This window comes from Pseudoliparis swirei, chromosome 17 (genome assembly GCF_029220125.1).
Source record: "Pseudoliparis swirei isolate HS2019 ecotype Mariana Trench chromosome 17, NWPU_hadal_v1, whole genome shotgun sequence".
Taxonomy (NCBI): Eukaryota; Metazoa; Chordata; class Actinopteri; order Perciformes; family Liparidae; genus Pseudoliparis; species Pseudoliparis swirei.
In genome coordinates, this window is record NC_079404.1 from 9906478 (window position 1) to 9926551 (window position 20074).

General features: G+C 41.0%; 1 protein-coding gene across 6 annotated transcripts in view; it reads right to left on the reverse strand.

The window, feature by feature from the left end:
- Window positions 1-336: 336 nt before the first annotated feature.
- Window positions 337-20074, reverse strand: part of LOC130206860 (neurexin-1a-like) — a 241291-nt gene continuing 221553 nt past the window's right edge. For 4 of the 6 annotated variants that reach the window (XM_056435082.1, XM_056435081.1, XM_056435085.1 and 1 more), the window contains 2 exons: window positions 12924-13011; window positions 337-2153 (listed from right to left, as the gene is read on the reverse strand). In XM_056435082.1, coding sequence (XP_056291057.1) covers window positions 1849-2153; window positions 12924-13011 — 393 coding nt within the window. In that variant the 3' untranslated portion in view covers window positions 337-1848. The remainder of the gene's footprint in view (window positions 2154-12923; window positions 13012-20074) is intronic. The other 2 variants (XM_056435086.1, XM_056435084.1) reach the window with 1 other exon arrangement.

Consider the following 20074-nt stretch of genomic DNA (forward strand, 5'->3'; position numbering starts at 1 on the left):
AAATAATACGTAAAATTAAAAAGGTCCTTTCTTTTTAACTGTACAGTCAGACAATGTTATTGAAGTTCAACGGTAAATTAATGGAATTCTCCTTTAATTATCTAAATTAGTGGATCTAAATTTGTGGAATACTCCTTTAAGGATTGTTGATAAAATTTAAATTATAACGCCTGCATATTCCTCTGATACATAGACTGATATAATTTCAATTCGATAGTATTTAATTCATTAGATTTTTCAAATCTAGTTTTTATCAATACTTCTTTATGTTGCATACAAGAAGAGTTGAAGTTGAACCAAAAACAACAGAGAAAAAAAAAGAAGAGCAGACCAAGAGAATTTATAATCATTATTTATAGTTCATGGTCATTTTCCTCATACTCATTCCAAGTACAGGTCTCCGGAAAGCAGACTTGACTGACAGAACAAACACAGAACAGTTGAAATGGAGACTTATTTTGAGCTATTCTCCTCTGGTTTTGCATCAGCTCAAGCACACATTAGACACTCTTATAATACCACTTGGAAACACACACATCAAGTTTATTTATCATTGTCGTCATCATCATTACTCATATTCTTTGTGTCCATTCTCACTCATGTAAGTCAGGGTTGAGGAGGAAGGCAGTGATTCTACCGGTTCCCTTAACGGCGCCACACAAGTTGTCCCTGCCACGCCTTTCCGCCTATCAACGCCTTGTGCAGTTCGGCTACGACTGGTCCGGAATCATCTATCTCGGGTTGGCATTTATATAAAAACTATATAGGAACACATGTAAAAAAACAAAAAAACAGGGGAAAATCAAATTATTCACCAACTGAGAAAAATGCAGATGTCAAATATTCTATGTCTAGCAACACTTAATAACACTTATGTCTTCTTTTTGTCCTTTTTTAGTTTTCTTCCAAAATGGAGCAGTTATAGTTTGCATCATCTATACAACAGGCTATAAAACACCACTTTGTCACAGTCCAGAAAGCACATATAGATGTGGTTGTACTGTATATAAACATATGTACTGTAATAAGATAATTTTGCGTGCATGGCTCCCAAATGATCACTTTCGAGACATCCCCATGATTCTGAGGAAACTCTCTGAGTTCACACGATGTGAAAACGAATGTCTCCAGATTTCTTACTGGCACAGCTGACATATTCTTTTAAAACATGGTCCTTCAAGAGAAACTGCCATCTATTCTCATCTTTGTACTGCGGCAGCTCAGTCAGCCAGGTTTCAGTCTCTGCCGGCCGTCACCGCCTCTTAAGTGAGTACTTTGGCTCATTCCTCGGACATCCATCAGTTTTTTTTTCTTCTCTCTGACTTCACGTCTCCAGGATTTTTTTTTTTTCATCCACGGTAAATGTTTGCCGTAGTTATGTATGTGTCTATTTATTTTGCATTGTGTCATTTCCTCTAGAAAAAGTCTCAGCAACACAAACACAGGCAATGTATATGAAAACAGGAAGTGTGTAATGCTGATTCTCCCTTTGCAAAGTGCATCAGCTCCTCTGTTCACCAGAAACCCGGGAGTTCGATCACACAATCCTGGCTGAGGAAACAAGTCACACATGGGTTAATGTTGTTTGGTTGTCATGTTCGATATGTATTCAGTTCATGTTCGACTGGTCGCCAGAGCCATTTTCTATCAGTCTCCTTCTGGACTGAATCTTGAGTTTAAAGAAAGTTATTTTTTCACTTTTCATAAGTACTTTTCAGAGCATTGTCTTGTAGGAAAAATGACTAAATAATGTTCATCTTTGTTATTATACTATACACATGTTGATGTCCTGATTTGTCTCTTCCACAAATGTTCAAGTTGGTCTGGCAAAGACCAAAGCTCTGACAATCACACGTAGTACTCCTTGTCCTTGTTCTTCTTGCTCTTGCTCGAGGGTTTCGCGGTGTTCACCGGTTTCTCTTTGACGATGGTGCCGTTGGACTGCGCGGAGTTGCTGATGTAGTTGCGACTCTCGTCCACGTGGTACGAACCTTCGTCCCTGTTCCGGTATTTGTACATAGCGTAAAGCAGAATGAGAATACACAGCGCCGCTGCTGCCACAATTCCAACCACCATCCCAGTTGTGCTGCTGGACTCCCGGAAGACCTCCGACGTGTCTGGGAAGCTATTGGGTCCAGCACCGGTGGGGTTGGCTGCAAGGGAGTCAGAGATATGATTAGCACACATGTTCTTCGCTCACCATCTTTTGCATTTCATCACTATTCGTATAAGTGGATTCATAGTTGTGAACAAATGCATTTCTTCTCTGCATGTGTGGATCAATATCACAGTTTAATGTTGAACTCTAGTACAGACACCAAAAGTAAAAGTAGACGTTGGCTGATGGGTTTGACCAGAAGAGCGTGCAGTTACACTCTGAAGCGACAATAAACAATCTATCAACGGGCAGCATTAGTGGGTCCCAGTCAGATTTGGTCTAATTAAATGAATACAAATGTAGATTATGTTTGATAAAGCCTTTAACCCTTGTGTTGCCTTCGGGTCATTTTGACCCGATTCAATATTTAATAATCTAAATGTTTTGCAAGTTAAAACTGTCAGAACTTTCCCTCGCAGATTTTCTTTTAAAACTCTTAATTTCGCCCAAAAATCCCCAAATTACTCTAAAAATGATATTTCAATGCCACCCAGTTATTGCTGCAGCTCCCTGAAGAAATAAAAATGCAGGAGCTGGACATTTTTGTCGACTTTGCCGTGTGCCATTTTATCTGATTGCCTAAAAGCATTTTAATTCCTGTATATTATTCTGATGATATTCAATTACGGCACAGTAATGAATGAACATTGAACATTTCCAACATTTACTATTTATCCAAACAGCATGACTGCATTGCATAGTTTGTGGAAATAAATCTTTTAGAGAGAAACAATTCTTCAATTGACTCAGCAGATTTAGCCAAAGGCTGTCCCCATCTTCTGTTTTGAAATGATGCCATTCAATGGAGCATATTTTGAAAACACGTCAACCCCCCGATGTTATTCAGTCCTCCTGGCACGTCTCTGTGTGTTTTTGTAGCAGTCATCATTTCTGCTTAAGCCCTCTTTGTTGTGTTTGTGAAATCCACAAAAACAGTCAACAATAACATTTAGAAATGTAAGCACTCTTGTTCCGCTGGACTTGGGCAAATACTTATATTTGAGGGTGGGTTTTTTACAGCTGCGTTCAGATGATAGTTGTGTTGACGTGAAGATTTTACGCTTCGATTTGTATTTACACCGGACAAACTGACACATGAATAGCTCTCAATGATTGTGGACAGCTGTGTTAAAGCTATTCAGCAATCTTTGCAGTATTGTACTTTTCTGCGGCTCCTTGTCCTTGGCCCCAGAGTGCAGGAACACTGATAGAGGAGTAATGCACTGAAAAGCCTAAACTGTAGCAATGGCAATCCTGCACTATGAAGCAAAATGTGGACCACTTTGCTGATCCCTGTAAATAGTCTTTAGAACGGTTAATTCAAAGTTAGATTTTTTTTATTTTTAAATGCTGGTAGACGCACAGTAAAACAAAAATATTTAGTATTTTCAAAGTGTGTCTCCCACATGAAGGTAAATGCGTTACTTGTTTGTTAAGCACATGCATGTTAAGGGAACATAGTTTGTCAGCTTTAGGTTATGTTTCATGAAAATTATTGATATTATAAGGCTACAGTGCTAAATGCTGTCCGGATATTCAATTTGGTTCGCATATATTTTAGCTTTGCCCTTATGGTTACAGTGTGTTCATGGAGCCACAGCAATGTTTATTTTCTACAACATTAAAGCTTTTGTGAGCCGTCAACTGAAGAATTAGACCATCATTTTGCTGCGGACGCTTATTAAATAATGACACTTCAGGTTAAAAGATGAGTGTATGATCTCGTGATCAAAACCTTATGGCATATACATTATGAGTAACTTCAAAATTCTTCTGAAAATTGGTGAATATTGATGTGAGCCAGTCAGTCCTTTAAGGAATTAAATTTGCCCTGTAATGAGTGATTGACATTTATTAAAATTCATTTGACACATGCCGTCTCTTTCTGTCCCATTTTGCTGTCCCACTTTCCACACTACTTTTTTTTCAAGAATATCCTGGTTTGTGAAAATAATTGCATTCTTCAGCTTTGATATCAAACCAGCTTAAAAAAGATTCCACTTTAAAACAAGAACAACGTTTCTTCATTATTTAAATTGTTTGATCTTGGCCAGTCAGAGTGATTGTTCCACACGGATAACTTTCTTCCAAAGCAAGAGCTCAGTATCCATAGCAGAGCATCCAGAGTGCAACTCCTTATCCAACTCGTACATCAACAGGGAAAAGCACGGACACCAACATGTAGCTGCTATCTCTCTGAGCCGGAGCAAAGAGGCTCAGGGAGCCTCATTTTATAAAAAAGGTATTTTCTCCCCGGTCCATGAAGGACGGCAGAATAAAAAAGATGATGCAGCACATCCCATCCTACACACCACTTTTGTGGCAATTTCTCAATGTCGAAAGAGCACAATATATACACGCCAGACAGATCTTTGGAATGTTTTCAAATGACAGCAAATACATCTAGCTTTTGCAATTGCACTTTAAAGGACTCTGCCAATGCTTTTACATGATTTGTCCTGTTTAATAAAAGATTAAAAATACCATTCTGCAAACCATGCCCATTTTATTTTTCTTGGGATCCATTGGCTTCAATTGCTTTTTTTAAAAATATGATAATGTGAGCAGAATCTTGAAACCTTTAAAATTAGTAAATCTATCGAGAGCAAAAGTACTACTTTAATTGTTTACATTGTTGATTATTATCGGACACCGATAACACATCTGATAATCCTAAACTGCACAGCATGCATATAAAAACACATATGTTTTCCAAAAGTATTCATGATTGGTAGCTACAACTAACCAGGACACAATTTGCAAACATTCAACGTCCTACTTCTTTGGACTCTTTCGCAGTAATTATTGTTACTTTTTTTAATTATCCAGTGTTTACACAATAAATAACTTTCAATGTTCGATGACACTGATGGCATCATGCTGTACTCTTGTGGATCGTTTCCACCCGTGAATAGGGAAGTGATTGCAAATCAGTCTGCCCACTTCATGTTCTGAGAGCGGTCCAAGTCACAACACTCCTCGTGTCTCCCAGAGCTCTCTTCACGGTTTCTCTCTCTTGAGTCTCACTAAGTGTTGATGGCCTTTGGGATGAAGTAGTTTTTTTAATTGCATTCATTTCTCTTGTTGAGCAACAATGGACATTGTTTGTAAACGGTGTACGAATACCAAATGACCCACACACATGGCACGTGTGATCTATCTTAGTTTAGATCTCGCTCATGCCATAACTAAAAGGGCATGAAACAGTAAACTGTAAAGGGACACATTTCTCTGAGCTGCCAGGACTAAAGATGTTGCTGCTGTGCATTGACATGTTTTCCACCATGGTAAGACTGATCAGTGGCCCAAGTATGCTTCCAATGCCAACAGACATTCAAGGGCAAGCGGAGAGGACCGCTGGTGGATTGAGTGTGACTGAGCGTTGCAACAGATTAGCACTGCTCCTGACAAGCCCACTTATCCTTGCAGACAGGTGTGAAGAATGCTCTCCCCTTGTGGGCAAAAGCCACTGGTTGACACGGCTCTTGCCCAGCAACTCATTGTGAGGGCGTTATTGGTGAGTTACTTTCATACTTGCCATCTACCCTTTGTTCGGGGTCAAAAAGTTGAAAGTGTAGATAACATAGCAGGTTGATGGAGGGGAGAGCTCTCGATGTGGAACATATGGTTGTATATGAGAACACGGCTGGCTCTTATAGCAAGGAGACGGAGCTAGAAGAGTTCAGGAGGCAGGCGGACTCAGCCTGCTATGTTAGGAGTGAATCATGGAATAACAGAACCACAGAGCGCTGGTGTTCATTCTGTGAACTCACACCTCCAGCTGCGGGCTTTGTTATTCCCTCTTGCCTAGATCTGTTGATTGGCTCCCCACAGGCTGCCTCTGTAGACAGACTTTTTCATTTGGACATCCTCAGTCAACTTACCACATTGTATTGTGCATCAGTGTAAAAAAGAGAGAAATGTATTAGTCAAAATTATAATCTTTAAAAAATCCAATTTAATTTCCGAACAAAGAAAGCTGAGTTGTTAGCACTGCAGTGAGCTTTAACAATGCGTTTGTCAAAGTGCTTAAACAGCCATCTTTTGTTAATAAGATGAAAACATTTAAAAAAACTGCTCATTAGCGTGCATTTAATCTCAGCAGTGTATCAAGCGGTCACCTGATGGCACACAGGGATTTTTCCGATTCCTTTAGATTGACTGATACAGCCGACGATGCGGCCCATTTGCTACCCATGAGTCTGGCTGTGCCCCCTGTCCCGCTTTACCTCAAGATGGGTTCAGGCAAAGTAATGTGGCAGACACGAAGCCTTCGAGAAAGCCTCTAAGACCTCAGACAAAATGCATCTGCCTGTCCATTCATTATCACTCCATCACCTCAGAACGAAGGCACATAAACTGAGAAAGAAATAGCGCCTGAAACAAGTGTTTAAAATGATGGCGGCTCTTATACTCTCTACTCGAGCTTATCCAAGGATAAAATTAGACATGGGGAAAATGACCTTAAAGTGGCGCCGAGCTTTAGGGCAGCATCGCAGGGATGCAGTTGTGAAGCTCAGTTGGGTTAACTTGTCAAGGATTGCAGTTGTGTAAGACGCCAGAATAACTTTCTCGAAACTACAATTAATTACAGAATCGCATCGAGAGCATCATAAAGTCCTTACTGTTTTATTCACAAGGACAACAGTCAATGTTTCAGTTATTTAGTCACAAATCATTTGCTTTCACCAGTCTTGACTGAGATTCGGCAACGATAAATAAAGAAGCACAGGCGATACTAGATGTGACCCTCATTCATAAATGTTTTAAAGATTTGCTGGAATCGCCAAGCCAGGATTTCTTATTGTCCCACACAGGCACCGAAGAGAGCAATGCCATGGACACAGATTGGTTTGGCTTCAATGTTCTGGTTGATAGCTGAAGTTTCAATGTTGATAGCACAGTTTCTCTCAATTCTACCTGGATTCTTCCTGTAAACACAAGCTTCCCTCTTGGAGATATTAGCATCAGTGCAATAGAAGTCATCATTAAAATGCCTCTGATTTGCCTCCTTTTTAACTGACTTCTTTTTGCCATGAGCTCTGAAGGAGAGCAATGGGATCAGAGATTCCAGACTGTCAGGTGGAATTTGAATAAATGGTCCTCTACAAAGACCATTTTTCCTCATTTGTATCCAGCAAGAGGGTTCATTTCTTGGGCAATTTGTAACAGGGTGAGCAGTTAAAGGGGACTACGGATGAAAGAAAAGGGGGATGGTTACTTCAGGTGTGCATGAGGCTACTTGAGCGTTAATGGAGCAACCACGAATACTTAGAAGATATTGAATGGCCTTTCATTAACTGGTGGTGCTAATGTGTCAAAAGAGTTTTGTAGAGTACATATGGAAGATGCTGTGTCATGAATGTATGCACATGCAATATTGAGTTTAATGTCTTAAAGAAATAAGTTATTTTTAGTAAGAAGGTAATAAAAGGAGATTTTAATGCAAACTCAGCCCTCTGCAACCTGCAACAGTTGATACACATGAGCGGTGCATCACCCATCTTCGAGAGCTTAGGAAGGTGTGGCTGTGGGATGCCTTTAGAGCGAACCCCGGCTTTGTTGGCATGCTCAGGGACACGTAGCTGCTATTCAGCCAGATTATACCATCTTCTTACCACATATATCCAGCTATAATCTCAAACTGTCAGAGCCGCCATAGAGTTTGGGATCAGTCTGTAGGCAGGTCACTGTATCAACTGCAGCAGAGCCAAAACACTTATTAAATCCCACTTGCCTCTTTAATTATCTGAATGTCCTCGAGAAGCGACGCGAGCCATCGTGTACTTGTGACACGCTGGCAGCATGCCTGATGACAGCATGCGTGTGTGAGCCTGAAGTGGCTCTGCTCATGCTAATGGCAGATGATAAACAGAGAGCTGAGTGGGCGCGTAAGAATTATTAAAAGGTGAATTAGCCCAATGAAAGGTATGGCATAGTTTAAGCCGGGCTAATTCACCTTTTAATAATTCTTACTCGCCCACTCAAACCCGAATTTACGCATTCTAGAACATAACTGATGTGAGGTCCTGAGACAGGGATGTTGTAAATTTACAGATTGTAAAGCCCTCAGAATTTTTAATTTGTGATATTGGGCTATACAAAATAAACTGAATTAAATTGAATTGAAACTGACCTTTGGATGGGCTTTTCTTTTCTTGGGGAAAGCAAAGTCTTTCATGCCCTACCGACACATTGTGTTAGCATCAATGTCAGCACACCCACAAGATGTGTGGTAGAAAAATACAAATAATTGAAAAAATAAATATGGTGGGATCAGTAAAGTGAAAGACTGACAGCGAGTGTGAAATCCTGTTTTCTCTCAAAACACACTTAATTTAAAATAGAATGTAGAAAGAAGACTCGGACGGCATAATCCTCATTGAAAGAGCGCAGAAAAACTAAAATGGCAGAATTCCATAAGATTATCTGCATAAATTGGCAAGGTATGCAGTTATAACAGCAATCACTTTTTGCAAAAAGAGCTTGCGTGATGCTTGAAGGTCATCAGTGCTGCTTGATGGGTATGCGCTCTGGTCACATTCAATGGGCATCTAGGCTTCAGAAGGGTTTTCATTCCCTGCTCGAGGCATTCTGTTGGCATGCGAGGTACATGTCACTGTGTTCAGCAAAGGAGGAAATAAACACACACAGAGCTCCAGCTGGGTATGATTGAATAACCTATTACATGTGGTCAGTGACCTCTTAAACCAGAGCAGTGCTTTGAATGTTTCATTAATCTCACAGCTACTTTTAAAACAATAATTTACTCTAATTTGTCCCCCTCTGGTTGGGTGTATTCCAGTCATTTCCATTGGGTTAAAGAACGTATTAACTTGCATATGACACAGAGCTAATTTCTTTCATACGTATTACATAATTAATGATGGCTCAATGGTGGGAAAAGGTGTAAACAAATTAAAGATACATTTCTGGCTGATGCATCCAATGTTATTTTAGGAGACATAATTTTCCTTCTGTGTATTCCGAGTTTAGAAGATACATATTGGGTATTCTGAAGAGCAAAAGGCTACTTTTCATATTTTCCTTTATAATATATATATTTTTTAACATGATTCATACTGGGGTTTGTTCTCCAGTAACTATTATGGAAGCACCATTTTAGCATGGTACAATGAGATCATCATTTTTTAAAACAGCGGAATGCATTAGACCACTCAACTATGACATATCTTTCAAGATAGCACATTTTCTATGTAAATGACTATTTAGTAAAAAACAAACAATGATATTTTGAGAAGTACTGCCTTTCTGGCAGAGGGTTAGAGCAAAGACTAAAAACAGCTAGTTGCAGCTAAAATGGAGAATTTCTGTTTTTACACTTTGATTTGTGTACAGTTTAAATAAACTTTATAGAATTCATAAATCAGTGAGCTCTAAATGAGTTGTTAGAGATGTTTTGTCACCTGGCTAGCAGTCTGTTTCCAGTATTTATGCTTAACTAAACTAACTGGGCCACATATGGACAGAATTGGTCCCGTACTTTGAATAGAAACTGTCAAATAAATACATTGACAGGGTCCATTTTACATTCCAACTGTTTCCAATTTCATATTGCAACTAAATCGTCTTATCAAATTGATCGTATGTGGTGATTTGAACAAATAAGGATGCCGAGCAAAAACAACGCTCAGGAGAAGAAAGAAAAATGACGAGGAACAAAAGCAGTTGCCGGGTAACCTTGGAGATGGGTCACTTTGCAGCAGCTGCCCCCCATCAATGGCCTGCATGACGCCAATGAAATGAAGCAGGCATCCATTCCAGCTGAACCCATGCAGCTCGACAACAACCTGTTCCATTAACTTCCACCACCAAATTCGAGGTTGGTACTTGAAAATCAGCACCAACCACCACCTTGACAGACACATCTAATCGGGGTACTTTCACACAACTCAGACATTTTCTCCAGATGATTGGACAACACTTCACTGTGGCCTTTAAATGGCCACTTTTTTGGGGAGAAGGATTCTTTTATGCTAATGGTTAGATTTGATATAGTATTTCTTCAACATCAGACTTGCCCTTAAAGGCACATTAGTTCTCTTGTCTCAGGTGAGATCATATGGGAACTCATGCATTTGACACATTTTACTTTTTTTCCTAATTTCCCCAATAGCCATCACAAAGATAAAGGCCCTGATGTGTGCCTGGAATCGTAGTCACAGTGGTATTCAGCTCTGCTGCTTCGTTCATGCACACTCCATTATGACAGATCCCCTTTTACAGATCAGATGTGTAGCAGAATCATGGGTCTGTGTATTCCTCAGTGGTTTTCTGAACCGGGTCGGGAGGGGGGGGGGTGGGGATTCAATTTGCTGCAGTATGATCTAATCTGAGTCCTGCCGGGTGATAAGCTATGCTGGTACCACTGGCTTTCCATGGTTTCCAGAGTTAAGAGAAAAAATCCATGGCAATAAGTAAGTTTACCCAATTGATGTCACTCAACTGCTTATAGGGACTGCTGTGGGACTCCAGTTGATACATGGGATGATCTAGAGCTGACCTTGGGCCACAGATAGCCAACACAATAGTGTGCTTTAAAGCTCACCTCTTGGGATCACTTATTCAGCAACATCATCATAAGGTTTACATGTGCTGTGAAGTCTGAGCACAAGGTTGAGAGAAACAGAGATATCAAGTCAGCGTGCACATCTAGCATTTGCTTTTGAGTTGAACAGATGGAACGGACCGTCAAAGCGTTTGCTGAAGAACGACATATTATTAGTGTCATTAAAAGGAGTTGCCTGAAGTGTAATATGAGAAAGTGATCCCTTTATCAGCGACAGTGGATCCAGTTCTTTATGTACAGAAAACTTGTCTGAGATGTGGCCAGTGCTTGGCAGAGCGTGTGAATCGTACTGAATGTAGATACTAATCAGGATACGGTGTTAGACAGCTGCCACCCTGGGAGCCCACAGCTCTGGTGTCAAATCCCCCTTCGGTGATCACAGAAGGAGAGGGATACTTTGCTCGGGGAGTGTGCATCCCTGAACATCACACAGTTCTCGACTGATGTTTTGGCAGATGCCCTTGTCAAAAAATGTCATAATGTAATCTACTAGTGCGAATCAATGCGCACACTAATCTCCTGTGCATGGTATTTGACAGAGTTAGCAGATGCACATTGGAAGTACCTATTGTAATGCTGCCCAGTGGGAATATCACTCTCATGTGCAGAATGAGAGGTAGCAAAAGCCAATCTTGCTAGTGGAAGGCCAAAGGAACAGGAAGAGAGACAGACCAGAAAGTTGATAGTCTTTGCTGTGAGGCAGGCATTCATTTAGTGGAGGTTTTATGACCACATACTGATCGATAGCACATCTAGATGGAGTGAGGGGCCTTGGGTCTGGACTTAATTGTTCTCTGTGCGTCTCATCACTTCAAAATGCATTTGAAAATCCTTCTATTCAAAGCCGGGAGCAAGGGTTATACTTAATTGCCTTCCGTGTGTGGCAAGGTAAGAGATTAATAGTTTGTCAGCATTGAAGGGAACAGACAGATATACAATCCCAATTTGTCAGAGCTAATAATAACCAGGGGAACGGGGAGCGCTTCCTTTTGTTTCAACACACAATAACACTATAGAAGAAAAAATATTCGTATTTCATGAAGAGAGACACCTGATATGTGCCACAATCATAATCTAACAGGGATATCATGTGCAGCTACCGTGAACAATAGTGTAGGAAACAACAGGATGAACTCCCACTGCTCGCTGTGAAATGTAATTAACAACAGTGGGAACCCTCTACACAAAAATCAACCTTCACACACTCCGCTCTCTGGGTTTACCCTCACGCATTCTGTGGGTCTGACAATTACAACTGTGTGTTTTTCCGTCTTTCTGAGTACTTGTCTGTTTGTGCATTAGAACATGTGATACTGATGATGACTAAACAGGTGCACAATTAAAAAACAGCAAAACAGCTTCTTTGACACATACAAAACACGATCAGCAGTGTGGACTACTAATTATGCTGCTCTGATTAAAATAACTTTTGTTAGGTGCACAGAAGAAGAAGCATACATCTCGAAAACCATGATTTTGCTGTAAGTTACTTTTAAGAGGTTTATTATATATCTCTGTCGTAATCAGCAGCCAGTTAGCTTAGCTTAGCATCAAGACTGGAATCAGTGTGAAACAACTAGCCTGCAACTGTAAAACCAAAAACAAGGTATATTTTTATGAAGTAAATCATTTTTTTAATTCTTGAGCTTCAGAGGTGGCAGGTAGCGGATTTTGTGAGCAATATAACCAGAATATAAGGCCCATTTCCATTTTTTATTTTAAACTAAGCTAACCAGCTGCCGACTGACATCATCAATAGTGCACAAATACGAGCCCAATAAACGTATTTGTAAAAATGTTGAACTATAGCTGTAATTGTAGTTAAAACATTTACACAGCTGACTCAGTCCATTGTAGCCAGAGGCTTTTCAGAGAAAAAAACAAAATGTACTGCATTTATATGTTCAGCTCCTGTACATTGAAATATAAGAACCAGTAAAATCGTACTCCGTGGCATGATGGGAGCTTCCCAGACAGACCTAATGGACATCCTCTGGCTTGCTTAAGAAGAAGAGCAACTCTGCCTGTGAGAAGAGTTCAAGTTCAAACGACAGCTCCACTCTGCTCATTTAAACAGTGTGTGGTAGCCTGGAGTGTCTTGGTGGGGGCGGACTCTGACACACAGAGACACGGTGGCACACCCAGAGAGAAGTAGAATAAAAAGAGATGACTAACCTAACCCACCTGAGCTCGGCTCACAGGGATCAATGTCTTCATCATCGCTCGGACACTCGGCTGATGCCACCAGCAAGTCGTCGGTTGTCTGAAAAGAAAGAAGCACACAGTGGAGTGGTGAGGGCATGAAACGAGGTAAGATGGCTCCCACTCAGAGCTCCCAGTAGTGGGGCTCCCAGAGGGTTAGGTTAAGCACAGTGAGGCAGATGACATGTGAATCTGGATTGAACCATCAACACGCTCAAACGCTGCCTTACGCTGTAGCAGCTGCTGCACTGCTTTCCAGCCAACACTATCCTTACAGAAATGAGATCTGATTACTGATGAAGAGCGGAGGCTAAAGTTCACAGCACAATTGTCAACTTGCATGCTCAGTTTGTGCAGCGGTGAGTGGCTTTGCAGAGCCCCTCAACGAGTTGTTCAGCGCCATCACAAACACCTCTGACATTTAGAGGACAAGCAGCCATGAAGGCTTGAAGAAAGAGATTGGAAAACAACGGGCAGAGCAGCGGAGGTTTAATCAATACTTTTTTCCCCCTCATTTCTTTAGATGCGAGACAGTATCTTTGACAAAATGAACATAAAACAAAATCATTGCATATACTGTACAAAGGTGCTTCATTATTCACACCAAAATCCATTTGAGACTATTTTCAACGCACGTCATCGCCCAACTAACACGATACATGTAATGTACCCTCTTCTAAAATGGGAAAGGGCAAACAAACGGATCGGGAAAAAAAGTATACTGTAAAACACTCTGAAACTCAATGTTCTTTTATAGTCTTGCTTCAGGCCATTTCATCAGCTCTGCGTTAAAGGTCATTTGGCAGCCTCTTCAGGGCCGGGTTAAATTTTCGGTTATTGAACCCTGCTAAGCAGAATAACCTGCTGCTCTACATTTACCCTCTTTGTACTAATATTTTTAAAAGCTCAAATGTCATACTGAGACTATTTATTGCACTAACAGTGTCATACCCTCTGGTATCGATGTGTATTGCAGCCACACATATATAAAAAAGAGAGAGAATGTGTAAGCAATGCATTAGGCCCCAGAATTGCACATTGACCTGGGGTTTTATTCAATTTGTGTCATTATTTCACTGATGTTTGACTGTGCATCAAACTATATCTGCAAGTTGGATTAGTATTGACTCATTTTAGGGAAATTAAAGGAGATGTCATTTGCTTAACATCCATTTGGCTCCATATAATTCAATTGTATTGTGACTGTAACATCATTTAGACATTCTGGACACAGACCAACATCATCTTTACATAATAGACCTGAAAATGATAGATCCAACCCATTACGGGAGTTGTGGTGAAGGGCTGTTTTTGGTGCATCTGTGCTGGGTGAGGCCCGGTGAAGCCGTCCAAATGTATATTTAATTTGCTGTGCATGAGGCTGATATACAGTGTCGGCCATCCAGATGGCAAACCCGCCGGATCCTGGAGTGCCACATCCATCACTTCAGCCTTGTGATTTGTTTTTCCTGGCGGGAGATCTTGACACTCTGCACTCACTGGCAGAGGTACGGGAATCAAGCAATCAATACTCTCTCTCTCTTCTTCCCACCTTACACTCTCATTCTCTTTCTCTCCTTTCGACGATGTCCTTCAGATTTATTTGCAAGCAGAGAAGAGGAAGCAATGTGATGTGGGTGTACGAGATGTAGGTTAACTCCCGATAGAATAACCTGAGTGGAGGTGTATGCCCGTTCATATTTACATCGTTATGTTTTCTCATTCAATTCAGACCACAACAGCCTGAGGCCTTCACATTCGTCACCTCATCGAAATGCAATAATGAAAACAGATATTTGCTTATCACTTTCCCAGAGAATCTTTGATTTTATAATTAAAGATCCAGTAATTGAATCCAGTCCTTCATGAGGTGAATCTGCATTTTAAATCTATCATTCAATCCCGAAGAAAATCCTTAATAAAAGATCTGCCCTTTAACAATCTGCATTATACAGACTTCCAGTAATAATTGTAAAGAACTGAAATGTGTTATTGCACATTGATTGAGATTTTCAAATAAGTGACAGTGAGCCATGATGTATAGTTTCATAGCACCTCCATAAAAGAATAAGGTCACCCTTTCAAGGACAATGGCTGTGTGTAGTTCTGTGTAAGTGAAGCTCAACTGTGCCTGCAAGCCACTTCTAAGATGAATCCTTCTGTGATCGTATCAACATATCAACCCTATGCTTTACTTTTAAATGAATCGTGTGTGTATCGTAGATGTGAGCCTATGAATCAACGCTAAAATGAATTTGTATGTCGCTGGTCGTCAGTCTGCCAGCCTGGATTAGTGTGTAGGTCAACATTTTGATGTGGTCATGACCTGGTTGAAATCCAATAACATTACCAATTCATGGCGTCTTCCTCCAATGCTTGACTTCTTTTTCACCCGTGACAATTCAATGTGGGCTATGTGAGGGTCTTAACATTCAATTTAGCCACTGTGATGAAAACTGACTTGTACCTTGGATGGGATGTCTGGAAAGGACACTGGAATATTTTATTAAAAGGAGAAATAACATGACAGTGGCATGTGGTGATTTTAAGATTACGGTGATTTCAAAATAAAATAAAAGAGGTTTCCTGATCTAAATGACACCTTTTTCTCACAATCTCCATAAATACTGTATGTGTTTGGGAGAGTTCATTAGCCCAGCAGAGTCAAGTTCACTGATGCGTAGAGCTTCATGCCCACAGGAAAGAAGCTCCAATAGATAAGCGAATAAACAAGATGTACCTGTAGTTCATTTTATGAAGGTACTTCTAAAATGCTAAAAGCAAAGGCCCTAGGCTTGCGATGCATCATTAATCTAGCGGTAAAGCGCTGAAGCCATGGTGAACCCAAAGCACAGCTCATTTATCTGCCTGCTCAGAGAAACAGAGAGAACAGTCCTATGCGATGTGCGGAGAAAACCTGGGGAGACAGTTAGGAGTGTGAAGCACACAATAATGGAAGAATATAAGAATAAGAGGTACTGGAGAGAGAAACCTGATTTTAGTGTCCATAAAAACATAGGAATGTCCATAGTTTCCAACTACAGTGTCATTTTACAGGTGTTACAAGGTGTTGGGGGAGTTTTATATACAAAGACAAGAAAATAAAAATAAATCTGGTTTGACTTCGAAGTTATTGACTGACCTTGACTCATGCACTGATTGAAGCATAAATGGGGATGGTGCTTTCTTTAGCTCTGTCATGGTGGTTTTCGATCTCTGAGGATTGATAATAGTCCTCCCTAATGAGACGTCTCGGCCAAGCAGTGGTCTACATGCATGCTCACTAAAGCTTAGTCAGCGGTGTCAGGCGAACACTCGACTGTTCCCCACCATTGCTCAAATACAGTGTCCAATGCCACTTTCTAATAGCTACAGTATGGAGTAGGTGGCTTTACTATAATGCTCTATATTTGTACACTTATCCCCTGAACGCCTGTTTTCCCCTCTTAATCCTCGCAGGGAGAGGAACCGAGGGCTGCTCTTCAGTGAGGAGGCTGTGTGTTGCTAACCCGGGTGCTCAAGAGCACCAGACACCTTCCCTGTGATAACCTGTCAGCATGTCTCTAAGGAGAGCAGTGTGTTTTCACATTGTTTTCTCTCTGGTCTAATTTGATGAATGCTCTCTGGCACAGAACTTGTCTCTTTGGAGACACGCTGAAAGTCAGAAGGACACTGAAGGCATCTGAAGGGTTTATCCAAACCATGCCTCTGCTGTCCCGGTAATGTATTCCACTGAGGATGCTTGCGGTTTTCTTTTTCCTCTCTCTTTTTGTCCCCCCGCCCCCCATTGTAAGCCCTGTTTTTGTCCAATATAAGCCCTTGCTTTGCAAATCTCTCATAATCTTTCTCTGCGTCTGCTCCTCATATGCTCTTACTGCACACAAGCCATTAGTTGTAACATGCAGAATGTGGTCTGTCATAGTGTTTGTAATAATCTTTTCTTTTTATTCCACTTTAAATGGAGCAGGTTTTGGAATCATATTGTGTATGACATTGTGATTGGTGGGATACTATTGCTTCACTAATTATGACGCTGAGAATATCTATTGAAAATATTTAGTATTTTGTGTTAGATAGAACCGTTCTGGAATAAACAAAGAAATCTCAAATAAAAATCAGAGCACCATTTTCCTACCTAATAACACATTTAAACCAGAAGGGCAGAGCAATTCCAGAAAAAAAATCCCTAACTGCGACCATCATGTTTTTTTCTTACGATCCTGGATAAATCCTAACACGCTTTCACTCAGGACTACATTTGATGCTACAGGTGTTACTTATATCCCGTCTTTAATTGGCCATTGAAGCTCCATATGCCTCTAAAAGCAGAGGAATCAGTCTTCCCTGTATGTTCCTGTTTGAAACTACGGGCCAATATTCCTCATGCTGGCTCTGATTTAGGGTAGTGGCCCACTAGTGTCCAGATCTGACCAGAGTTGTAGTCTGCACAGACTAATTGGGAGGAGGTTGTTGTCCTAAACCTCACTCTCGCAGCAACACATCATTAGTGTGAGAGAGAGAGAGAAAAAGAGAGGGGGATCGAGAGAGAGGGGGGAGAGAGGGAGGGAGGCGGAGGCAGGGCGGATAGAAGCGGCTCAGGGTTAGACACGGCATGCAGCTACCCATGTCAGCTATCACACTGCAGCAACAGCTCTTATCAGAACGCCTGATGACATCCAAGTAGCTAACTTAGCACCCTGGAACTAGGTCGATGTTGATGAATAATTTATTCCCAGATGCTCAATAGATTCCAACTGAATAATGAAGGTGTGTGGGCCTTTAAGACCGAGTTCAGCTCAGTGTATACTGCCTGGCCTTCGCCCACTCTCTTCCTACTGGTCTGCCAAGCTGTCAACATCATGGACTCACACAGACACACACTACGACAAGGCTGAAAGACAATGGAGGGCCTTTATTGCTATCACAGCACAGCTGTGCAACATACAGTGAAGGTATATATTTATTCATGTATGAAAAAACGTCTGAGAAATTGTTATCGTCTTGGCTTTTTAACAATGAAATAAAAGCTCTGATGTGGGGCTTCATGGTGGCACAGCATATTGCCACTAAGACTGAGTGAGTAGGGAATAGGGGACAAGCAGCTGGGTAACAATGGTGTTCAACTCTCCATCGTTACCTCGATGAAGAGGATTTACATCAACAAATCAACAGATCAACAAAGCTTTAAAACAGCAACTTCTACACAAACAAATGCAAGAGAGCAACTAATGCTTCATTATATCTCCAGGAAAATGAATTGTTGAGATTTTACTGACATATTGATGCTATGATGTTACATGTTACTGAAACTACTGAGTGTCTCTGAGCACTGCACTACTCTGTTCTTATACTGTAACATATCGTCCTGTCATAATTGCAAAGTCTTGCACCAACACATTTGAAATCACACGTCTTTGACCTGTTTTAAAGTGAATACGCTGTGCTGCTACTATTTATGGAGAAGGAAAATGCTAAAAAATAAATACAAATATATAATCTGGGGAAATAATAGGCACAGTGAAGAAAAACTCTAGATTTGACTTTAACGCACTGAAACAAATTTTTTTTGGATGAACAAACTGTTCTCAAAATAACACACCTGACTTTCGTGACTCCAACAACCTCAATCGAAAGAACATAAAAACATGAGGTCACTAAACTGACCATAACCACCCTCTTTATTATTCAAAGCCGTCAGTAATTACCAGAGGCCTTTGAGCAGGCCACTGAGGGCATTCTGTCAGTCGTGAGATTCTTCAGCGAACCTGAGAATTCATGCTAAAAAATATGCAGGCATTTCTTAAAGGCAATTAACTCAGAGTAATTGGTATCTCCTCATTTCGGTTTTATGTTTTTTTTTCTGCTTGTGTATGCCACAGCGTTAAACTGGCCGTGGTGGACAGCTGTTTTCACTTGCTAAGTTATGAGACACGGTCCCTTTTGGGAGATAGGCTTTGCTTTATTTAAAACGAAGCAGATGTTGCTGCAACTGGACCTCAGGCAGAGTATCAGAGTGTCATTAAAAAAAGAATGGTAGGAGGCTCTCCCTCTCCTCCCCTGGTACCCACATGTTTCTGTCTTGCCATACATCTTCCTCAAGGCTTAAGTTACTGCACCCAGACAGTCTAACAAGGCGCTGGGAGGCAACTCCACACCTGGTACACTCAGCACACACAGTGTGGAAACATACAGGCACAGTTTCACACAGAAAAGACACACATACCAAAACTGTCTGGGTCTGCTAATGATATATAATAATTCTTTTTATGTAAACAGTCTGTTGGATTCAATCTTTCCAGAAACAGTTCTTAAAGATATGTGTATGTCCTCAACAGAGCCCTGGATTTCATTATTACTGAGGTGTGTAAAGGTTGTCGCTAATGCAACTGTGATGAATGCATTTCTTATCGTGGGAGGAAAGTTAAAGGAAGTAATGCAGTTAAACAACCATATTTTGTGTCCAACAAATGGCTGGAGAATGAGTGAGCAATGACAGGGCAATTGCTAGTTTGGTGCACCAGCTTTCCTGTAACAAATGAAAGGCCGCCTTTGAGAGAGCGACACACAGGGTAGGGCTAACGTAGGAGTGTAAAGGTGTACTGTACAAGTGGATGAGGTAAATACAGAGCGCCTTCAAAATGTACACATGCCTGTGCCCTAATTAAATGCGCTCCCTCTCAGGGATATGAAGACTCTTTTAATGTGGCTGCTTCGAGGCTCTGCTGCGCCGCTTTGTAGATATTTCTCGAGTCCCCCTGCAGGACCACGTTCAACTTATTGCTCAGGAACAGTCATCCGCACAGTCATCCGCATGGCCTTAATGAAAATTCAAACACTTAGCAAAGTGCATGAAGCGACTCAGGCACCAAGGTAACCAGGAAAGATGTCTGGTAGCGTGGGAGGAAACACAATCCATTTCCCAGTCAGTGTCTACGTCAAACTGTCACCATGTCACTCTGTGACTCAGCGTGAACCATGTGTGACCGGTGCCGAATTCCTCCCCTGATACAACATTCTGTTCAACTAATGACACAGTTGATATTTTGATTCCTAATTAAGGCGGGGGCTTATCATGTATTACTGGGGACATATAAATAATATACACACAAGATGGACGAGTGCCT